Here is a 17295-nt window from a genome sequence, read left to right on the forward strand (position 1 = left end):
TTCTTCCTTCCTTCCTTCCTTCCTTCCTTCCTTCCTTCCTTCCTTCCTTTCTCTCTCTCTCTCTCTCTCTCTCTCTCTGTCTCTCTGTGTCTCACTTTCTCTGGGCATAAGGATAGAGCTCAGAGACTATCCATTCATTATCCTTCCCTCTTGCCATGTGACAGTGGGGGTAGGGGAAAATCATTATTTTTTGTTGACATCCTTTGCCTTGATTCTTTCTAATTCCTTATTTGTTACATGTTGAGGCCTGCTCTCCCTCACCACGTTCCTCTGTATTCCCATTGCTCCCAGTGATATATTAGTTTTCAATTCTTTGACAGTCATACTAGTCTGAAGATCATAGAAGGAGTTTCAGGAGGAATTCCAAATAAGAAAGTCAGTTTTGAAAGTAACATGTAGAATTTCATGTATCGTTTTTCTTAAAGCAAGAAGTATGAAATTGAGATCTAAGATTTCATACAGAATCCTTCTGTGTGTGCTTGTGTTCTTCTGTGTATATAGAAATGTTCCTTTTTTTATCTTTAAGTTCATAATTAACCCTCCCTGCCCAAGATTGTATTGTTTTATGATTTGCAACCATTCAACAACACTAGAATTGTTATTAACAAAATGGGCCTTTGTTTCAGGGAGACCTTGAGGGTCATTAGAAGAACTCTACAACTTTCCGTAGGTAATTCAACCTAATTAACCCGAGACCCAGCTCCCTCTCCATTTGTGGTTACTGACTGATGTAGATAGCTCATAGAGATGGATGTCCAGCAACGTACTGCAGGTTGTTCAACTAGCATCTTGTGGCAGACTGGATGGTAGGCATTCTCATCCACTTGGTTTTTCCTTCGTGAATAGTTAGGCGATACCCTTTGAATGGCTGTTGATGGTGTTAATTTAGGTTCCTTAAAGACAGACACCACTTATCAGAATGTTTATTACCTACTCTATATATGCTTAGTTCTTTACTTGTCTCCTGCTTTAGAATATAGGAAAGAGTTATGTAACTGTGATCAGACTTGCGTGACAGGGAATATTTTTGCATTTCTTTGTATCCCTAAGTTCAGTACAGTGCCTGGCTTAGAGTAAGAGCTTAATAAATGCTTGTTGACTGAATTAGGATTTACATTAACTTGAACTCAAGTAACAATCTCCACCCATAACGACAGAAGTCTTTACTCGTCCATCTCACTGATGTGGGTTCTCCCTCCACCTGTGCAGATCGCAACCCAGCAATGCTTTTACATCCTATGCTAACTAACGCTTGTGCGATCTTCCTATGAATCATCTAGGGAATTCACCCAATATGGTGGGAGTCTAGCCTGAGATCGTTTGACATTGCATAAATGCCAGTGATCATTCCTCGTTAAGTGACGAATCTAATAACGGCTTGGAAAACGTAGATGGTTGGCCCCTCTTTTGTTCTAGTCACACACTTTTCCAGTAGAGTAAAAACACATTTCTCTCAATCTGACCATGTACCTCACCAGATCTCTCAAGGTACTGGGACCCTGATATTCACACCCAGGACTCAGGGATCTCAAGTACATGATTCCTCAGTCTGCATAGATGTGCTTTATTACTGTCTGTTCTGTTTCCCAAATTTCCTTTGCCCTCTTTGTCTCTTCAGTCCCTCACCTTTGACCTTGCCTTTTCTCCCAGGTGCTGTGGCAAGTTCATGCCCCTTTTGCCCTGGTAAGGGGAATTTAGACTGACTTGAGTTGACCACTCCTTCAGAGGAAAATGTCACTAAAATGAGTATTTGTGATATAATCATAGTTAATAATAATAATACATATTTATATGGCACCTTAAAGTTTTCAAAGTGCTTTACAGATAACTTGTTTAATCCTCACAACACCCCTGTAAGGTAAGGTATTATTTTTCCCATTTTACAGATGAGGAAACTGAGGCAGACAGAGGTTAAGTGACTTGCTCAGCACTAGATAGCTAGTAAGTAATCCACTTAGCTGCCCATTATGGATTCCATTCAAGTCTTTGAAATCTGTTAAGGTGAGGAGCCCCTGATTTAGGAAAATCTTCAATCAAAGATGGCAATTGATTTTTCCAGTTTATACAAAATAATATGAGGACTTTTAAAAAAAATAATTGTTATTTATAGGAGGGACTGTCCCTAAAGAAACTGAATATAATTTGGTCATTGTTCATTTATCTTCTCACCATTTAGCTTCAATGTTAGGTGACACTGTAGAGCATTGCTTATCCCCAGAGATTTCCTCTTTCTCTTGTTATGAACCTTTTCTTTTTAACATCGAAGTCTCAGCTCTGAAAGCATTTACAATTAAGATATGGGGGTTTTCTCCCCTCTTCCATGCACAGTACATGAACCAATGTGCATGAGCTAATGCAGGGATGTGGCATGTCTAGAAAGCCCACTCAGAGTAGGATAAGAGCACTGACGTCTGCCCTGGGCGTTTTGGAAGCTGCCAGGTGTTTTGGAAAGAGCTCTGGGCTTGGAGGTAGAAAAAGAAATGTGGCATTGAATGTCACTTCTCAAACTTGCTAGTTCTGTGAATTGGAACAAATCACCTCACCTCTGTGCCTCAGTTTCTTCATCTGTAATGTAGAAATAATACTATTTATCCACCTACCTCACAGAGCTACTGTGAGAAAAGAGTTATGTAAGTGTGCCCAGACTTTATTTTCTGACCTGCTTAGAATCTTCTACATCCATGTTGTTTTAATTATTTAGGGGGACAAATGAGAATACCAAAATTGGTATTGGACACCAACCACACTAAGTAAAGTTAAAAAATCCTACTCCACCTACCATTTTATGTTCATAGGCTCTTAGATTTAAAGGTAGAAGGGACCTCAGAATCCAATCGTTCTCCCATTTTATGGATGAGGAAACTGAAACCCAGAGAAATTAAATGGCCAGACTGCTCAGGTGTAAGAAATAACTGGTATGCCATGGTTCACTTCTTTCTAGTGACAGTAGATTATCTAATCTTTAGCACAAAATATTGAGTTTTTAGTACTTGCCCCTGGTTATGCAACTAAGTTCTAAGGTAGGATTTAAACTCAGGTCCGAGCTTCTCTATGAGCCTTTAAAGGATTTAGAATCGCACTTTCAGATAATAATCATCTTTTGGCTAGTAAGGTAGCAAGGAGGAATAGATTATAGATGCACACATTATCCTTTCTTGCCTTTTGGCTAGGCAGTGGGGTTAAGTGACTTGCCTAAGGTCACACAGCTAGTAAGTGTGTTAAATATCAGTTCATAGGGTTGATTTTTAGTTGTTCATTCGTTTCAATCACATCCAATTTGTCATGACCCTATTTTGGGGTTTTCTTGGCAAAGATGCTGGAGAGGTTTTGCCATTTCCTTCAACAGCTTGTTTTACAGATGAGGAAATTGAGGCAAACAGGGTGAAGTGATTTGCCCAGGGTCACACAGCCAGTGTCTGAGGCCGGATTTGAACTCGTGAAGATGAGTCTTCCTGATTATGGATACACACAGTGTCTTTTCCTTTACACTTAAGTTTGGAGGGGTTAATTGTTCACTGCCATCTAATCTAAGGTATTGACAAGTGTCTTGTTAGCCAGCCCACATCCTTGTTGAAAGGTATTTACCTTGTGAGAAGGTAAATAGAACCATTATATACTGATAGTAATATATGGATTCTAATTATGTTAAGCCTCTTAGGTATAAAAATAAACTCATGTCTAGTATAAACATAATTCTTGCCTTGTTTTCAGTTGAATAAATTGGTTGTTATAATAGATGTAATGAATAACTAGGAAAGTATTATGCTAATGGCGTTTTGTACTTAAATTATTTAATTAATGATTAGGAATATAATCATGTATTTCTGTATCTGTGTATCTGTTACATCTACCAGCAAAACTGAAGCTTGTTGGGGGCAGAGACTATTTCTTTCTTGTCTTGGATTTGTAGTGGCTGGCATAGTGCTTTGCCATGTGGTGGGCACTTCATAAATAATGTTTGTTGAACTGAAAGGTTTCAAGAACTCTGCATCATGGAGAACTGGATTTGAACTGAAAGAAGTAGGCAGGGGCAGCTAGGTGGCACAGTGGATAGAGTGCTGGCCTTGGAGTCAGGAGGACCTGAGTTCAAATCCAGCCTCAGATACTTAACACACTTACTAGCTGTGTGACTCTAGGCAAGTCACTTAACCCCATTGCCTAGCCAAAAGGCAAGAAAAAGAAAGAAGAAGGCAGCAAGATGGATTAGTGGATAGAATACTGCTGCTGTTTGTCCTTTGTTCTCAAAGAGGACCAGTGACATTAGGAAGGTGATGTCTTAACTTGCAAGTGAATTGGGTGTAAGTTGAGGGAGGGCTGTGCAAAGTCATCTGCCTCGCTCTCTCCTCCAGACTCATTGGAGTCTAATGCCAAGACATAGGTCAGAATGACTAGTGATGGCTCCAGATGTAGTGGGAGACCTTGGCCTTTTTAAGCCAAGGTCTTTCCCAGGTCCCAGTTTGTCTGAGGCTAGATAGAGTGTGGGACTTGGAGGAATGAAGACCTGAGTTCAAATCCACCCTCAGATACTTATTAGCTGTGTGACCCTGGACAAGTCACTTAATCTCTGTTTGCCTCAGTTTCCTCATCTGTAAAATGGGGGTGATAATAACACCTTCCTCCCAGGGTGGTTGTAAGGATCAAATGGGACAATGTATAAAGTGTTTGGCAGACCTTAAAGCACTATGTAAACACTAGCTATCATCATTTGGAGTCAGAGGCTCTGGGTTCAAATCCCAACTCTCTGCTATTTACTACCATTTGTGTGACCTTTGCCAAGTCACTGCCTTTCCTTGATCTTAGTTTTTTCCATTTGTAAAATGTAATTTGGGCTAGATGAGTGGTGTCAAACTCAAATAGAAATGGGGCCACTAAACCATACATAAGGATCCCGTGGGCATATACTGACTTACAAGATCATCACTTCTTAGTGGTTTTCTAAGAATTTATCTATCTGTGGTTTATTCGTATTTTTATTTATTTTGTTAAATATTTCCCAATTTTATTTTAATCTGTTGAATTTGTACTCAGTGATTCAAAACATCTCTCCCCGAAGTTCAGTGTTGATGCTCCTTATTTACCCTCAGTCCAGAATAGATTTTAGGCTCAAATTAATTTTTTCAGGCCTTTGTATTTGCCTTCTATAGAATCCCTTGATTGTTTCAAAACTCTGCTGAAGTGACATCAATCTGTCCCAATCCCTCCCAGCTGTTGGCACCTTCCTCTGCCGAAAAAGATCTTCATTTATTTTGTATGTGCTTTTTTGCATGCCATTGGCCACCCTGCTAGAATGGAAGCTTCTTGAGGGCAGGGAATGTTACTTTTTTTTCCTTTGTATACCCCTTGTACATATTTTCTTATACTTGTTGATTGATTGACACGTCAAAATGAGTCCTATCCAGAATAGTTTAGGAATCTTCAAAATATTTCACAGCCCATTCACAAACCTCTGGCTTTAAAGAAATTGCTACCTTATGAAGCTATGTAACCTTGAGCAAATCACTTTCTCTGCTTGAAGATAATTTCAGGCTTCACAGATCTTTGTTTCTGTGATTAGGATAAGATGCAGCAGTTTTGTTTTTTTCCTCTTCAGTAAATTGCAATAAGATTGCAAGAGGGTCAGCTCTCTTGAATTATTTTGGCTGGCTCTGTGATATGTCAGCACCCATTAATAGCCAACTTCTCTTCCCTTGGAACAGGGAGTGCTGAGTGCCCCCTCCCCTCACCGCCTCCCAGTTTTCCGTGACTTTTAGTCACAGTGGAGAAATTGACTCTAGTTACAATGAAGAAATTGATTCTTTACAGTTGGTTAATAGCACAGAATAAGCCAGGCTCTGTGATGTTGACATTATGTATCCAGACAAATTGGCCAGTTTCCCCAGTTTATTTAAAAAAACAAAACCCTTTTCATCTGTAACTGATGGCTATGGCTCTTTTACTCATTGTAAGGGACAGCTTTTTAAATGTAATACCTCCAAAAGAAAATTATTTAATTAAACACTTTTGACTTTTTTTTAAAATGAGCTTCTTGGTTATCTTCCCCACTGAGTGTACAGTTGTCCTCATATGGGGCTGAGGCAGCAACTGTCTATGTATGACTCCTAGCTGAGACCAAGACCAGTTGTCTGCATGAAATATGGGTGGTATATTTATGGAAAGTTGATCCTGAATCTTCCTGGGGTTTCCTATGACATATGACTAACAGCACAACTGTTACTAAAGTTTGACTCATCTACACCTAGTACTAGTTTTCAGCTTCAACACTGATGCCTTCCCTTGGAAAAAAAATGAAGCCCGTTTTCTCTGCGGCTTTTTTCTTTTTCTTTTTTGGAGTGGTTTTGGTGACAGTGGTTTTGGTAACACTTGGCGTCTCAAGGTTCGTTGCCTTGCCCTGAGAATCCGGTGCCCCATGAAAGGAACAATAGAAAGAATTCCATTGGGGTTGCACACGGCTGAAAGTGATTTCTGCCCTCAGTAACGTTGTTCATTTTTTCCAGTTTGGACGCTTCAGTTCCTGGTCTAATTATAGATTAGGGCTGGGTGTGCTGTAAGCCAAAACCAGATTCCTTAGGACTTTGTACTGTTCTTGTAAGTGACCACATGAACAGCTGGGGCAAGTGAGAAGCAGACTGGGGGGGGAAAGGTTATCCTTTAAAACAAAGTAGATGTCATATCTAGAATGTCCTCCGGACTGCTATAGAAGAAATTTGTGTCTTTGTTTTTCTTCGTAGCTTTATTTTTACTTTACTTTTTTATTTTTACTATATTTTTATTTTTACTTTTATTTTTACTTTTTTACCAGATCTATTAAGGAGGATCGAATCTGATCATACTCTTGGGCCATTATATGCAGTCTCTGATACTTTGTTTCAGCCAGTTAGTGAAACAGATAGAACATTGGGCCTGAAATCTAGAAGACCTGAGTTCAAATTCCACCTCAGACCCTTAGTAAGCTACATGACTCTGGGCAAGTCACTTAACCTCTGTCTACCTCAGTTTCCTCAACTGTAAAGTGAGGATAATTATAATACCTACCTCCCAGAGTTGTGAGGAACAAATAAGATACTATTTGTAAATGCTTTGCAAACTTCAAAATGCTATATAAACAAGAACTGTTATTATTGTTGTTGTCATTATCATTATCAGAGATCCTTTCTGGCTCTAGGTCAGGAATTCTTAACCTGCGGTCCATGGATAGATTTTAGGAGATTTGTGGACATAGATGTGGGGGGAAAACACCCAAACTTTGTTTTCACTAACTTTAACTGAAATTTCATACTTCTTTCAGTTATGAATTTTAAAAAACCATCAATTTGAGGAGTCTTTGGTTTTACCTGATTGCCAGTGTGGGGAAATGGGGGGAGCCTAGGCCACAAGAAAGGTTGACCCCCTTCTTACATCTATGGTCTCGTGTCTTAACAAATTTGGGCACACTAATTTTCATCATAAAAATATTTGAGCAGGTTACAGCTCACATTTATATTACCTTCTAAGGCTTATAAAGTACTTTCTTCACAACCACCATGTGAGAGGCAGGTAGGACAGGCATTATTGTTTCAGATGAGGAAGCTGAGAGTTGGACTGGTACAGTGACTTTAACCAAGGTTATACATTTAATAATGATCAAAACCAAGATCAGAATCCAGATCTCCTGACTCCAAATCCAGTACTTTTTTCCCTAATGATAAAAGCTGATATTTATATAGCATTTTAGAATTTGCAGAGCACTCTGCATGCATTATCTCATTTTAGTCATTCTATAACATGATGAGTCTTTGGCATTTTTAAAGAGTTTGTCTCATTCAAACATTCACTTCCAAGGCACTTCCAAACCATGCTGTCCACACTCCAGCCATCCTCCTCGTTTATATATGACACCATGCAGTTCCTGTGGAACTTAGACTGATAACATGTTTGAAAGAAACTATTAAACTAAATTACCACACATTTACCCTTTACAAGGTTCATTTGTACAAACAAAGTCTTTGAGAATGGATAGTGGGAGCATGATATAGAAATATGAACATATCTGGATTCAGATGCAAACATGTGTGTTTCATCATCTTCCATTGTTGGGAATTTAAAAAAACCTACATTGTGTAGTGGTGGCCATACAAAGAAAGGTAGAAGATAGTCCCATATAGTACTTTAGACCCTTCCATTATATTTTATTACCTCTTCTCTTATTTTGTATCACAGTATCTCCTTACATAATATATCAGTATATTCCAGACCACTCTTCCATCATGGGAGAAGTAGGGGACTGTCTATACTGTCTGACTCAGTGGATATGTTGGTCAGTTTTATAGAACCATTTTCTTTTTTTCTCTTACTTTTTCATTTTTTGCTATTTTCTTTATTTTTTGTTATGGAGAAAAGCTCTCTGGGTTGGTGAGGGGGAACAAAGTTTTATTTAGAGATAAAAAAGGTATAAAAGCTGAAGATATCAATAACAAAAGTTTTTTCTAAGTATATTTCAGCGAAACAGCTCACATCTAGTCACATGCTGTGTTTCCTCAAAAGTTAGCTTGTCCAATATTTCCTTAAGAAAGAAGAGATATTTAGACCAAGTTCTCAGTGCATTTCAGCTTTGATTATCCTTCCTAATTGCCTGATTTCCCATTAGTGTCGGGTACATTCAAGGGTGATAAAAAGTATCTGAACTTATGAGGCTCTTTTTTGTTTCCAGTAAGATGCCATTTATCCTTTCACCCTCAATAAAAAGCCAATTGCTAATGGCACTTGGTCACTGACTCCATTTTTAAAATGGATGAAGCTCAATCCTTCCTGCTCCTGTATTTCTTTTTGTTTCTACCTTATGGGGTTTTTCCCATTCCCAAGGGTTGTATAATTGTATACAATATAAATATTAGTAATAACATAATGCTACATCATGTATAATCAATAAAAAGCCAATCTCTAATGGGACCTGGTAACTGACTCCATTTTTGAAAAAGGATGAAGCCTCATCCTTCCTGCTAATGTGTGTTTACTCTTTGTTTTCACCTTATGGTGTGTTTTCCCCCATTCCCAAGGGTTTTTTAATTGCTCCAAAATAACTTAAAAAATTGGGCATGAGACAAAATTAAAAGCTTGAGTGTTTTGGGGTCTTGATTACTGGTCTTCTGTCTACTATGTCATGCTGCCTCTCATTTATTAGTTAGATATATTTGATTATATTAAACGTTGGATTAGCCCAGCTAATGAATACAAAGAAGCATAGAAAGACTTACAGAAACTGATGCAGATTCAAGTAAGCAGAAACAAGAAAGAACAGACACAGTGTAAGGGGAAGAAGGAACAGCAACAAACAATCAAAAGGAAATGTTGCCAAATTCCAAAGGACAAGCATGGCTCAGAAGAGTCACGAGAAGACATTGTCACCCAAGATGTGAGGCCCACAGGTGTGGCACGTTGATCATATTTTCAGACTTTTAAAAATGTATTGATCAGTTTTGCTGATATTTTTCTTTCCTTTAAAATATTATTCATTATATTTGGATGGCTCACTTGGAGCAGAGGAATACTGGGAGAAATTGTGGTCATTTTTTTAAAAAGGATATTTTATTAAAATTTATTAAATTTATAAATAAAATTTATTAAAAATTTATTAAAATAAAATTCTAATTTATAAAATTTATCTAAAATTTATTAAAATTTATTTTAAAAATTTATTAAATTTATTAAAAATAAATAAAATTTATTTAAAAATTTATTAAAAATAAATAAAAATTTATTTAAAAAAAAGAGAAGTGAATGGCCCTGCTGTCATAAACCACAGTACTGGATTCTAGCAGAATTTGGGCTAGTAAGGATAAAAATGGGCAGCTAGGTGGTGCAGTGGATAAATTGTTGGGCTTGGGGTCTAGAAGACCTAAGTTCAGACACTATCTGTGTGACTCTGGTCAAGTCACGTAACCCCATTTGCCTCAGTTTCCTCATCTGCAAAATGAGTTAGAGAAGGAAATGGCAAACCACTCTAGTATCTTTGCCAAGAAAACCCGAAATGGGGTAGCAAAGCGTCCAACACAACTGAAAACAAATACACAAAAAAGATAAAGAAAAATGCCACAACCAACGACCTGGAACATAATGCCAGTTGATGGTGAGAAGCATTGTGAGACTGTGGAAAAAGTAGAGAATTTGGAGTCATGGGACTTGAGATAAAATCCCAGCTCTACCTTGGGCAAGTCATTTCCCTTTCTGGGCCTCAGTTTCCCCACCTGTAAAATGAGGGGGCTGGACTAGCTGGCCCTGAAGTCCCTTCCACAGATAGATCCTATGATGATCATAATAACAAGTGACATTTACGTAGTGTTTTTAGATTTGCAAAATGCTTAGTATACATACTCTCACTTTAGCCTGGTGACCAAAGGGGGTGCTAAGTGTATTCTCATCCCTTGTTTACAGAGGAGGAAACTGAGGCTCATAGGGTAAGTGACTCGTCCAGGGCCCTGCAGCTGCTGTGTGTCAGTGGTAAGATTTAAATGCAGTGGGAAGAACGTCCTGGGTTTGTAGTCAGAGGTCCAGGGTTCAAATCCTGCCTCTGCTAACTTGCTACCTTTAAGATCCTGGGAAGGTCCTGTCATTTACCTTGGGCTTCCATTTTCTCATCGTCATCCATTTCCCCCTCGTGAAGGGATTGGACTGGATGGGGTAATAAGGTCCCTTCCGTCTCTAAGCCTGTGACCCTGTGTTTATTAACAGCGCCTGCCTCTCAGGGCTGTTTTGAGGATCAAATGAGAAAATATTTGTAAAGCCCTTAGCTCAGTGCCTGGCACACAGTAGGCACTTTGTGGTCGTTTTTATTGTTCAGTCATGTTCAACTCTTCGTGACCCTGTGGACCATAATATCCATAGGGTTTTCTTGGCAAAATACTGGAGTGGTTTGCCATTTCCTTCTCCAGTGCATTAAGGCAAACGGGTTAAGTGACTTGCCTAGAGTCACATATCTAGTAAATGTCTGAGGTTGGATTGAACTCAGGTCTTCCTGATTCCAAGCCCAGTGCTTTATCCGTTACACCACCCAGCTGGCCCAGTAGGCGTTCAGTAAATACTTATTTCCCCCGCCGTCCCCTTCCTGACTTTGTACGAAGCTTGGTGCTCAATCCATACCACCATTGGATGCCTTAAAAAAGTCATAACTAATAACTATGTCATGCTTTGCATACATGATCACATTTGATCTGCACAACAACATTAAAAAACGCCATTCCCCAAACAAGCCTAAAACTGCCTGGATCTATCTAATCCTTCTCTGTCCTTTGTCTCTCCCAGGTTCCTGAGTCCCTTCAACATGATTCTGGGGGGCACGGTGGTGGTGCTCGTGTTCACGGGCTTCGTGTGGGCTGCCCAAAATAAAGACATCCTTCGCCGCCTGAAGAAGCAGTACCCCACCACCTTTGTCATGGTGGTCATGCTGTCCAGTTACTTCCTCATCTCCTTCTTTGGCGGCGTCATGGTCTTTGTGTTTGGAATCACATTTCCTCTGCTGCGTAAGTGAAGTCGCCTCCTGCCTTTCCAATGTATAGATGGCACAAAGCCAGTAGGGCTGCCCAGTGCCCTGAGTGGCAGAATCAAGCTCTGTACGAATTTCAGCCAGCTTTGAATCTAATAAGATATTATTTAATAGGGGTAAATGTAAACCATTATTCTTGAGTTCAAAAAAATTAACTTTAGAGGTACAAGATGGGAGAAATATGACTAGACATCATGGTAGCTGAAAAAGAAATGGAGGTCTTAGTGAAATACAAGCTCAGAATCAGTCTGTCCTGCGAAATGGTAGATAAGAAACCAAATTTATTCTATATTGAGAGACATCGTAGCTTCTGGGAAGAAGGAGATGATAGTCTTAACTCTTCTTAGGCCTGATCAGATCCTAGCTGGAGTGCTATGTTTGGTTCTAGGCCTCATTTAGAAAGATCTTGATAAACTGGAAAGTATCCAGAGGAGGGAAACCAGGACAGTGAAGGGATCGCAGGGGAGGGTAAGTTAAAGGAACTAGGGGTATCTAGCATGGAAAAGAGAAGAATTAGGGTAACATAATTGTTCAAGTATTTGAAGGGGTATCATAGGGTCATAGAGCTGGAAGGATCCTCAACTCCCTCATTTTACTAATAACTAATAATAATATGTATATAACACTTTAAGGTTTGCAAAGTGCTTTATAAATATTATCTCATTTTATCCTCACAATAGCCATGGGAGTTATCCTCATTTTACAGACTAGGAAACTAATGGGTTTAGATCAAGTGACTTGCCCAGGATCACACAACTATTAAGTGTACCAGGCAGGATTTGAATTCAGGTCTTCTTTACTCAAAGTTCTGTACTCTGTCTACTATGCTGCCCCACCGACCTCCTGTGAACAAGAGATTAAACTTGTTCTCCTTAGCCTCTGAGGGCAGAAAAAATGAGTGGAGAGATAAATTTAGGCTTGTGGTCAGAAAACACTTCCTCTGGCCGGCCTGAGAACTTGTGGATTTTCCCTCTCTGGGAATCTTCAGGCAGAGGCTGGATGATCACTTGACTGGTGTATATAAAGATCCTTCTTTGGTTATGGTTTGGATTGGATGGTTACTGACGTACCTTCCAACCCTGAGATCCCATAAATCTGTGAAGCGTAGTAGCCACTAAGGATGTTCAGTGCCGTCAAAGAATGGATTGTTCTTTTGGAGATCTATTATTTACTGTCTATACAGCTGGTGGCACAGCGGTTAGAGTGCCGGGCCTGGGGTAAGGCAGCCCTGAGTTCAAATATGGCCTTAGGTGCTTACTAACTGTGTGGCCCTGGGCAAGTCACTTAACCTTGTTTGCCTCGGTTTCCTCATCTGTAAAATTGGGATAGTAATAGCACCCATCTGTTGTGTGAGGATGCAGTGAGAAAATGTTTGTAAAGTGCTTAGCACAGGCTCTGGCATATAGTAGGTATTTAATAAATGCTTGTTCCCTCCGTGCCTCTACTCGTTAGGATGAGGACAAGACCTGCCTTTTGCTGCCACTTCTTTCAAGCAGTCTTTATAATTCTCTCTCTTAAATTTGGCTCTGTTTGGAAGCTTAAACTTCAGTCTTGGCCCGACAGGTTGTATCAGCCGCCACATTCTTCCTGTTTTGCTTCCGAATCAGCATCAAAAGGTTGACCTAACTGCATTGAGATAGTGTGGAAAATAGTGTGGGAGAAAAGCACTAGTTTGGCTGTCTTTACTCACGTCACCTTGGGCAAGTCACTTGGACGATTCTGGGCCTCGGTTTCTCATCTGTAAAATGCCAGTTGGATTAGATAGGCTAAGGTCCCTTCCAGGTATAAGGCTGTGATCCCATGATCCCAGTGTGATTTGCCTTGTTCTTAACACTGGAACCCACATTATGGACGCCCAGGAAACGAAGCCATTTCTTCCTTGATGGGCAACTGAATCTAATGTGGTTCGTTGTCCACTGACACCAGGGCTTCGGCTCATGGCATGCAGTGAAATGAGGAGCCATTGGTGAACTGCCCTTCTCCTTAGCAGAAATCAAGGTCACAAATTGCATTCGTTGAAAGGTGTAGCAAAATACCAGCCTAGCAAGTTGGAGGAGACAACTTACTTTTAACTCGTACAGGATTTCTTCAGTGAACCTATGGGCTCTAATGTGGAATTTTAAAAGATGGACTCATTCCAAAATCAAGGCCGGGAGCTAGCGTGGATTTTTGTTTTCCTCCGGCTTTCTTTCCTCAAGTACTAGCCTAACTTCACATTTTGGTCTTCTGATGGAGGCTGATTTGGAGAGGCGGAGAGGCCTACTGGCTAGAGAGCTAGCCTCCAAGTAAGGAGCGAGGTTGGAGTCCTGTCTCTGACACATACACTCACTTCTCGGTGCCCAAGGGACCTAAGACTAGGTGCCAGTCTGGTTGATGGGAGGATCTCCTCATCAGGCATTCCCCATACCAATGACTTCACAGGCCCTATCCAAAATATGCTGATTAGCCCAGACCTTCCCAGAAGGCAGGCTGAGGGTTGTGATATGCAGTTCATGTAATTATAGCTTTGTCAGGGTAATCCTAACTGACAGTTTTATGGCACTTTAAGGTTTGCACAGGGCTTTCCATGTTTTCTGTCATTTGATTCTGTCTCAGCCCGTGAGGTGTGGGTACCACAGGTGATGTTATCCCTGTTTTTCTAGAGACTCAGAGAATTTCAGTGACTTGCTCAGGCTCACACTGCTATTGTCAGGCAGGATTTGAACTTCTCGACTTTGGTCTGATGCTAGCCACTAACCTGTGTTTCCTCTCAGAAACACCTAGAGTGATTGATGAAGCATGGGAAGGCAGCAAGCATTTATTAAGCACTTGCTGCGTTCCAGCCACTGTGCTGAGCACTGGGGATAGAAATACAAGCAAAAAGAAACATTTCCTGTCCTCTGAAAGCTTCTATTCTAAAGAGGGAAGACACATAGAAAAGGAGCTGGAAAGCAGGGATATGGTGGTGAAGTCCAGAGAGGCAGACTAAGACCAGGAAAGGAAGGGAGGGAGGCCAGCTTGTGACTCTCTGCAGAATGGCTGCCCAAGAGGAATTCCCCAATGGGACAAGAGGGCTGGCATCCCCCCATCTCTCAGCCCCTGCAGTTTGTACTTAACTGACACACACCTGACTGGCATCTTCAAAGGCATCTGCACACTCTAACGTGGAGGAAGTGAGAAAGGCTCTGGCCCAATATAAAACCCCACAGCCGTGGACTGCCTTGGACCGCCCTGGATCAGGCTGTATTCTAGATAGAGAAGATTTCTCGAGCTGTAATTTCTCTCAGAACCAAACCAGGGCTGGTTGGCACCCACCGTATCGCCTGGTATCCTTTGGTGTGCTCCAGTGTTCTTCCCATGGTTTGTAGGCTATGAATAGGCACTGCAGCTAGATTAGATGTGGATTCCTCATTGCCCTCCCAGCTGTCTTCTGACTCTCTGGACTTCACCACAGATATCCGGGATAGATAATTCATTTAAATAATGCCTTTGTGTTGTGTTGAAAGGCAGATTTAAACAAGTACTTTTTCCTGCTCAGCTTTTCAATATATTTCTTCTTTGATGTGCAGAACCACACTGACACATCTTTCTTCTATCTAAAATTGGAACAAGAACACTTGTAAAAGATTTTAAAACTATATTATAGCGGGTTTTCCCTCTTTCTGTGTAATGGACCTCTTTGATGGTTGATGTAGCTTACAAATGAACCCCTCCTCACAGTAATGTTTCATTGCCTGTATTCAGGATGGAAGGGAATGTTGAATTTCAGTTAAGAGGTTAGTGAACATAAAATTGTGACGTTTTCTCATCTAAGTTCCTAGAGCCCCTGAAATACATAGATTCCAGGTCAAAAGCTTCTGGTATGGTCTGACTTACCGTCCTGATCAAGTCTGCCTAGGTATCATGTAGAGCAAACCTAGATACAGTGGATTTAAAAGCTGACCCATGAGGGAGGCAACCTGAGAAACCAGCAATCCCATGCAATTCTCCTGCCAGAGAAAAGCCCCCCCACCCCAGGTGACCTCTCCAGCCCCTCTCCTAGTGAGGCAGGGAGTGGGAAGGAGAACAAAATATTCCAGATAAATTGGAGAGCTCGATGTGGGTGGGCTGGGTAAACAAGAGCGTGCCATTTAACCCCCCAGATTTTGAGAATAATGAATGTTCGTGGGGAGAATGGACACACATTTTAAATCTATTTGTCTTTTTGTTTTTCCAGTGATGTTCATCCATGCTTCTTTGAGACTTCGGAATATCAAGAACAAATTAGAGAACAAAATGGAAGGGATAGGCTTGAAGAAAACCCCAATGGGCATCGTTCTTGATGCTCTGGAGCAGCAGGAAGACAGCTTCAACAAAATCGCTGACTATATCAGTAAAGCAAAGGAATAAGTGTCTGTAGCCTGATGACGTGCATTAAATCCATGGCAGGAATAGTTTTTTTTTTCCTTTGCTCCTGTCCAGGACTTGCTTCCTGTTTGTGTGTATGAAATGTGAGGTGCCCATAGAGAGAGCCCTACTAAAACTTAACTAGGTGGCAAGATGCGGGTTGGTCAAATTATGTCCAACTCTTGCCATGATGGAGAGGAGGAGAACCCAACCAAAAGTCACCCATCTTCCTATTATGTCCTAAGACCTTTTTAGTCGTTTAGTCTATACTTGTTTAGACAAACTGAGCAAAATCTGTGTTTCTTCATGGGGGTAAAATAACCCTTGATTCTTTGTTATAATGAACATATTTCTAAGTATTGATCAGTGTTAATAATGTCTACTACAGTGATATTGTTTATATCTTAAAGGAGTTCAAAACAGCCTTAAGAAACAAACAAAAATATGGAGGTATATACAGGTGAATAGAAATGTCTGTTAATTAGAATAGATGATATGAGACTTACCTCTTCCCCTACCCCTCCAAACCCTGGTATGGTAAGCTTTTTTGTATGTAAATTGCTTTTATTATCTTTTAAGAGCCGAGTTCATGTATTGCTTTTCTCTCTGCTTGATTCTGTGCAGTGAAAACTGGATAAACACTCCCCACTCTGTTTACAGATTTAAAGTCTGCTATGTGGGAGACTAGCAAAATACATTGTTAGATTTCTATAAATTCTTTTAAGTTACCCTAATCAGTTTTGTACCAGCAAGCTTGTGCTACAAAATGAGCATGAGTGTTGCCTTTCTTAAAGAAGGCAGCTGTGTAACCTGTGTCATGCTTGACCAGATGTATTAACAAATCTTGAGTTCTACTGAGTACTATTTATATTACTCATATAGCTTTTTGTTGTGGTTTCTAGGAAGGTGGAAAACTCATGTCAGTAATGGGTTGTTTGTTTGGTTTGGTTTTCCCCTTACCTTCTAATTGTACCGTTTGGAACGCAGTGAAATAAATATTCTGGATAGATAATTCATTTAAATGAGTCTTTGTATTTTATTGAAAGGCAACAATGATCAATTTCATCTTTAGTCCAGAGGCATGTGGACACAATCTTTAAACAAAAAAGACGTTTCAGAGTTAGTGGGAAAATAATAACCAATGGCTTTTTAATGCTGAAGTAGCAATTAAACTGAAATAATCTTTGATTCAAGAGAAGGGGAAAAAAAGGTCTAACAATCAGGTCAACCATGCCTAGATCACTTGTGGTAACTACTTAATTAAATATTTTATGGAAATATATTATAGAAAAGGGTTTCTGTAACACGAGACTCACTGTTTAGGGAGGAACATGTGTTCTCACATTGGGAATTGTTCAGATGCTTAGAACACCTTGTACCATGATAGTGTCCTACACTGCTCAGTATTGACCAAA

General features: G+C 40.1%; 1 protein-coding gene across 1 annotated transcript in view; it reads left to right on the top strand.

Moving 5' to 3' along the window:
* The window catches only part of ARL6IP5 (ADP ribosylation factor like GTPase 6 interacting protein 5), a 27665-nt gene extending 10763 nt beyond the window's left edge, over nucleotides 1–16902 (top strand). The window contains exons 2-3 of the mRNA XM_027864129.1: nucleotides 11275–11492; nucleotides 15711–16902. Coding sequence (XP_027719930.1) covers nucleotides 11275–11492; nucleotides 15711–15883 — 391 coding nt within the window. The 3' untranslated portion in view covers nucleotides 15884–16902. The remainder of the gene's footprint in view (nucleotides 1–11274; nucleotides 11493–15710) is intronic.
* Nucleotides 16903–17295: the final 393 nt, after the last annotated feature.

The sequence above is a fragment of the Vombatus ursinus genome, unplaced genomic scaffold, assembly GCF_900497805.2.
Source record: "Vombatus ursinus unplaced genomic scaffold, bare-nosed wombat genome assembly UNPS02014773.1, whole genome shotgun sequence".
Classification (NCBI taxonomy): Eukaryota; Metazoa; Chordata; class Mammalia; order Diprotodontia; family Vombatidae; genus Vombatus; species Vombatus ursinus.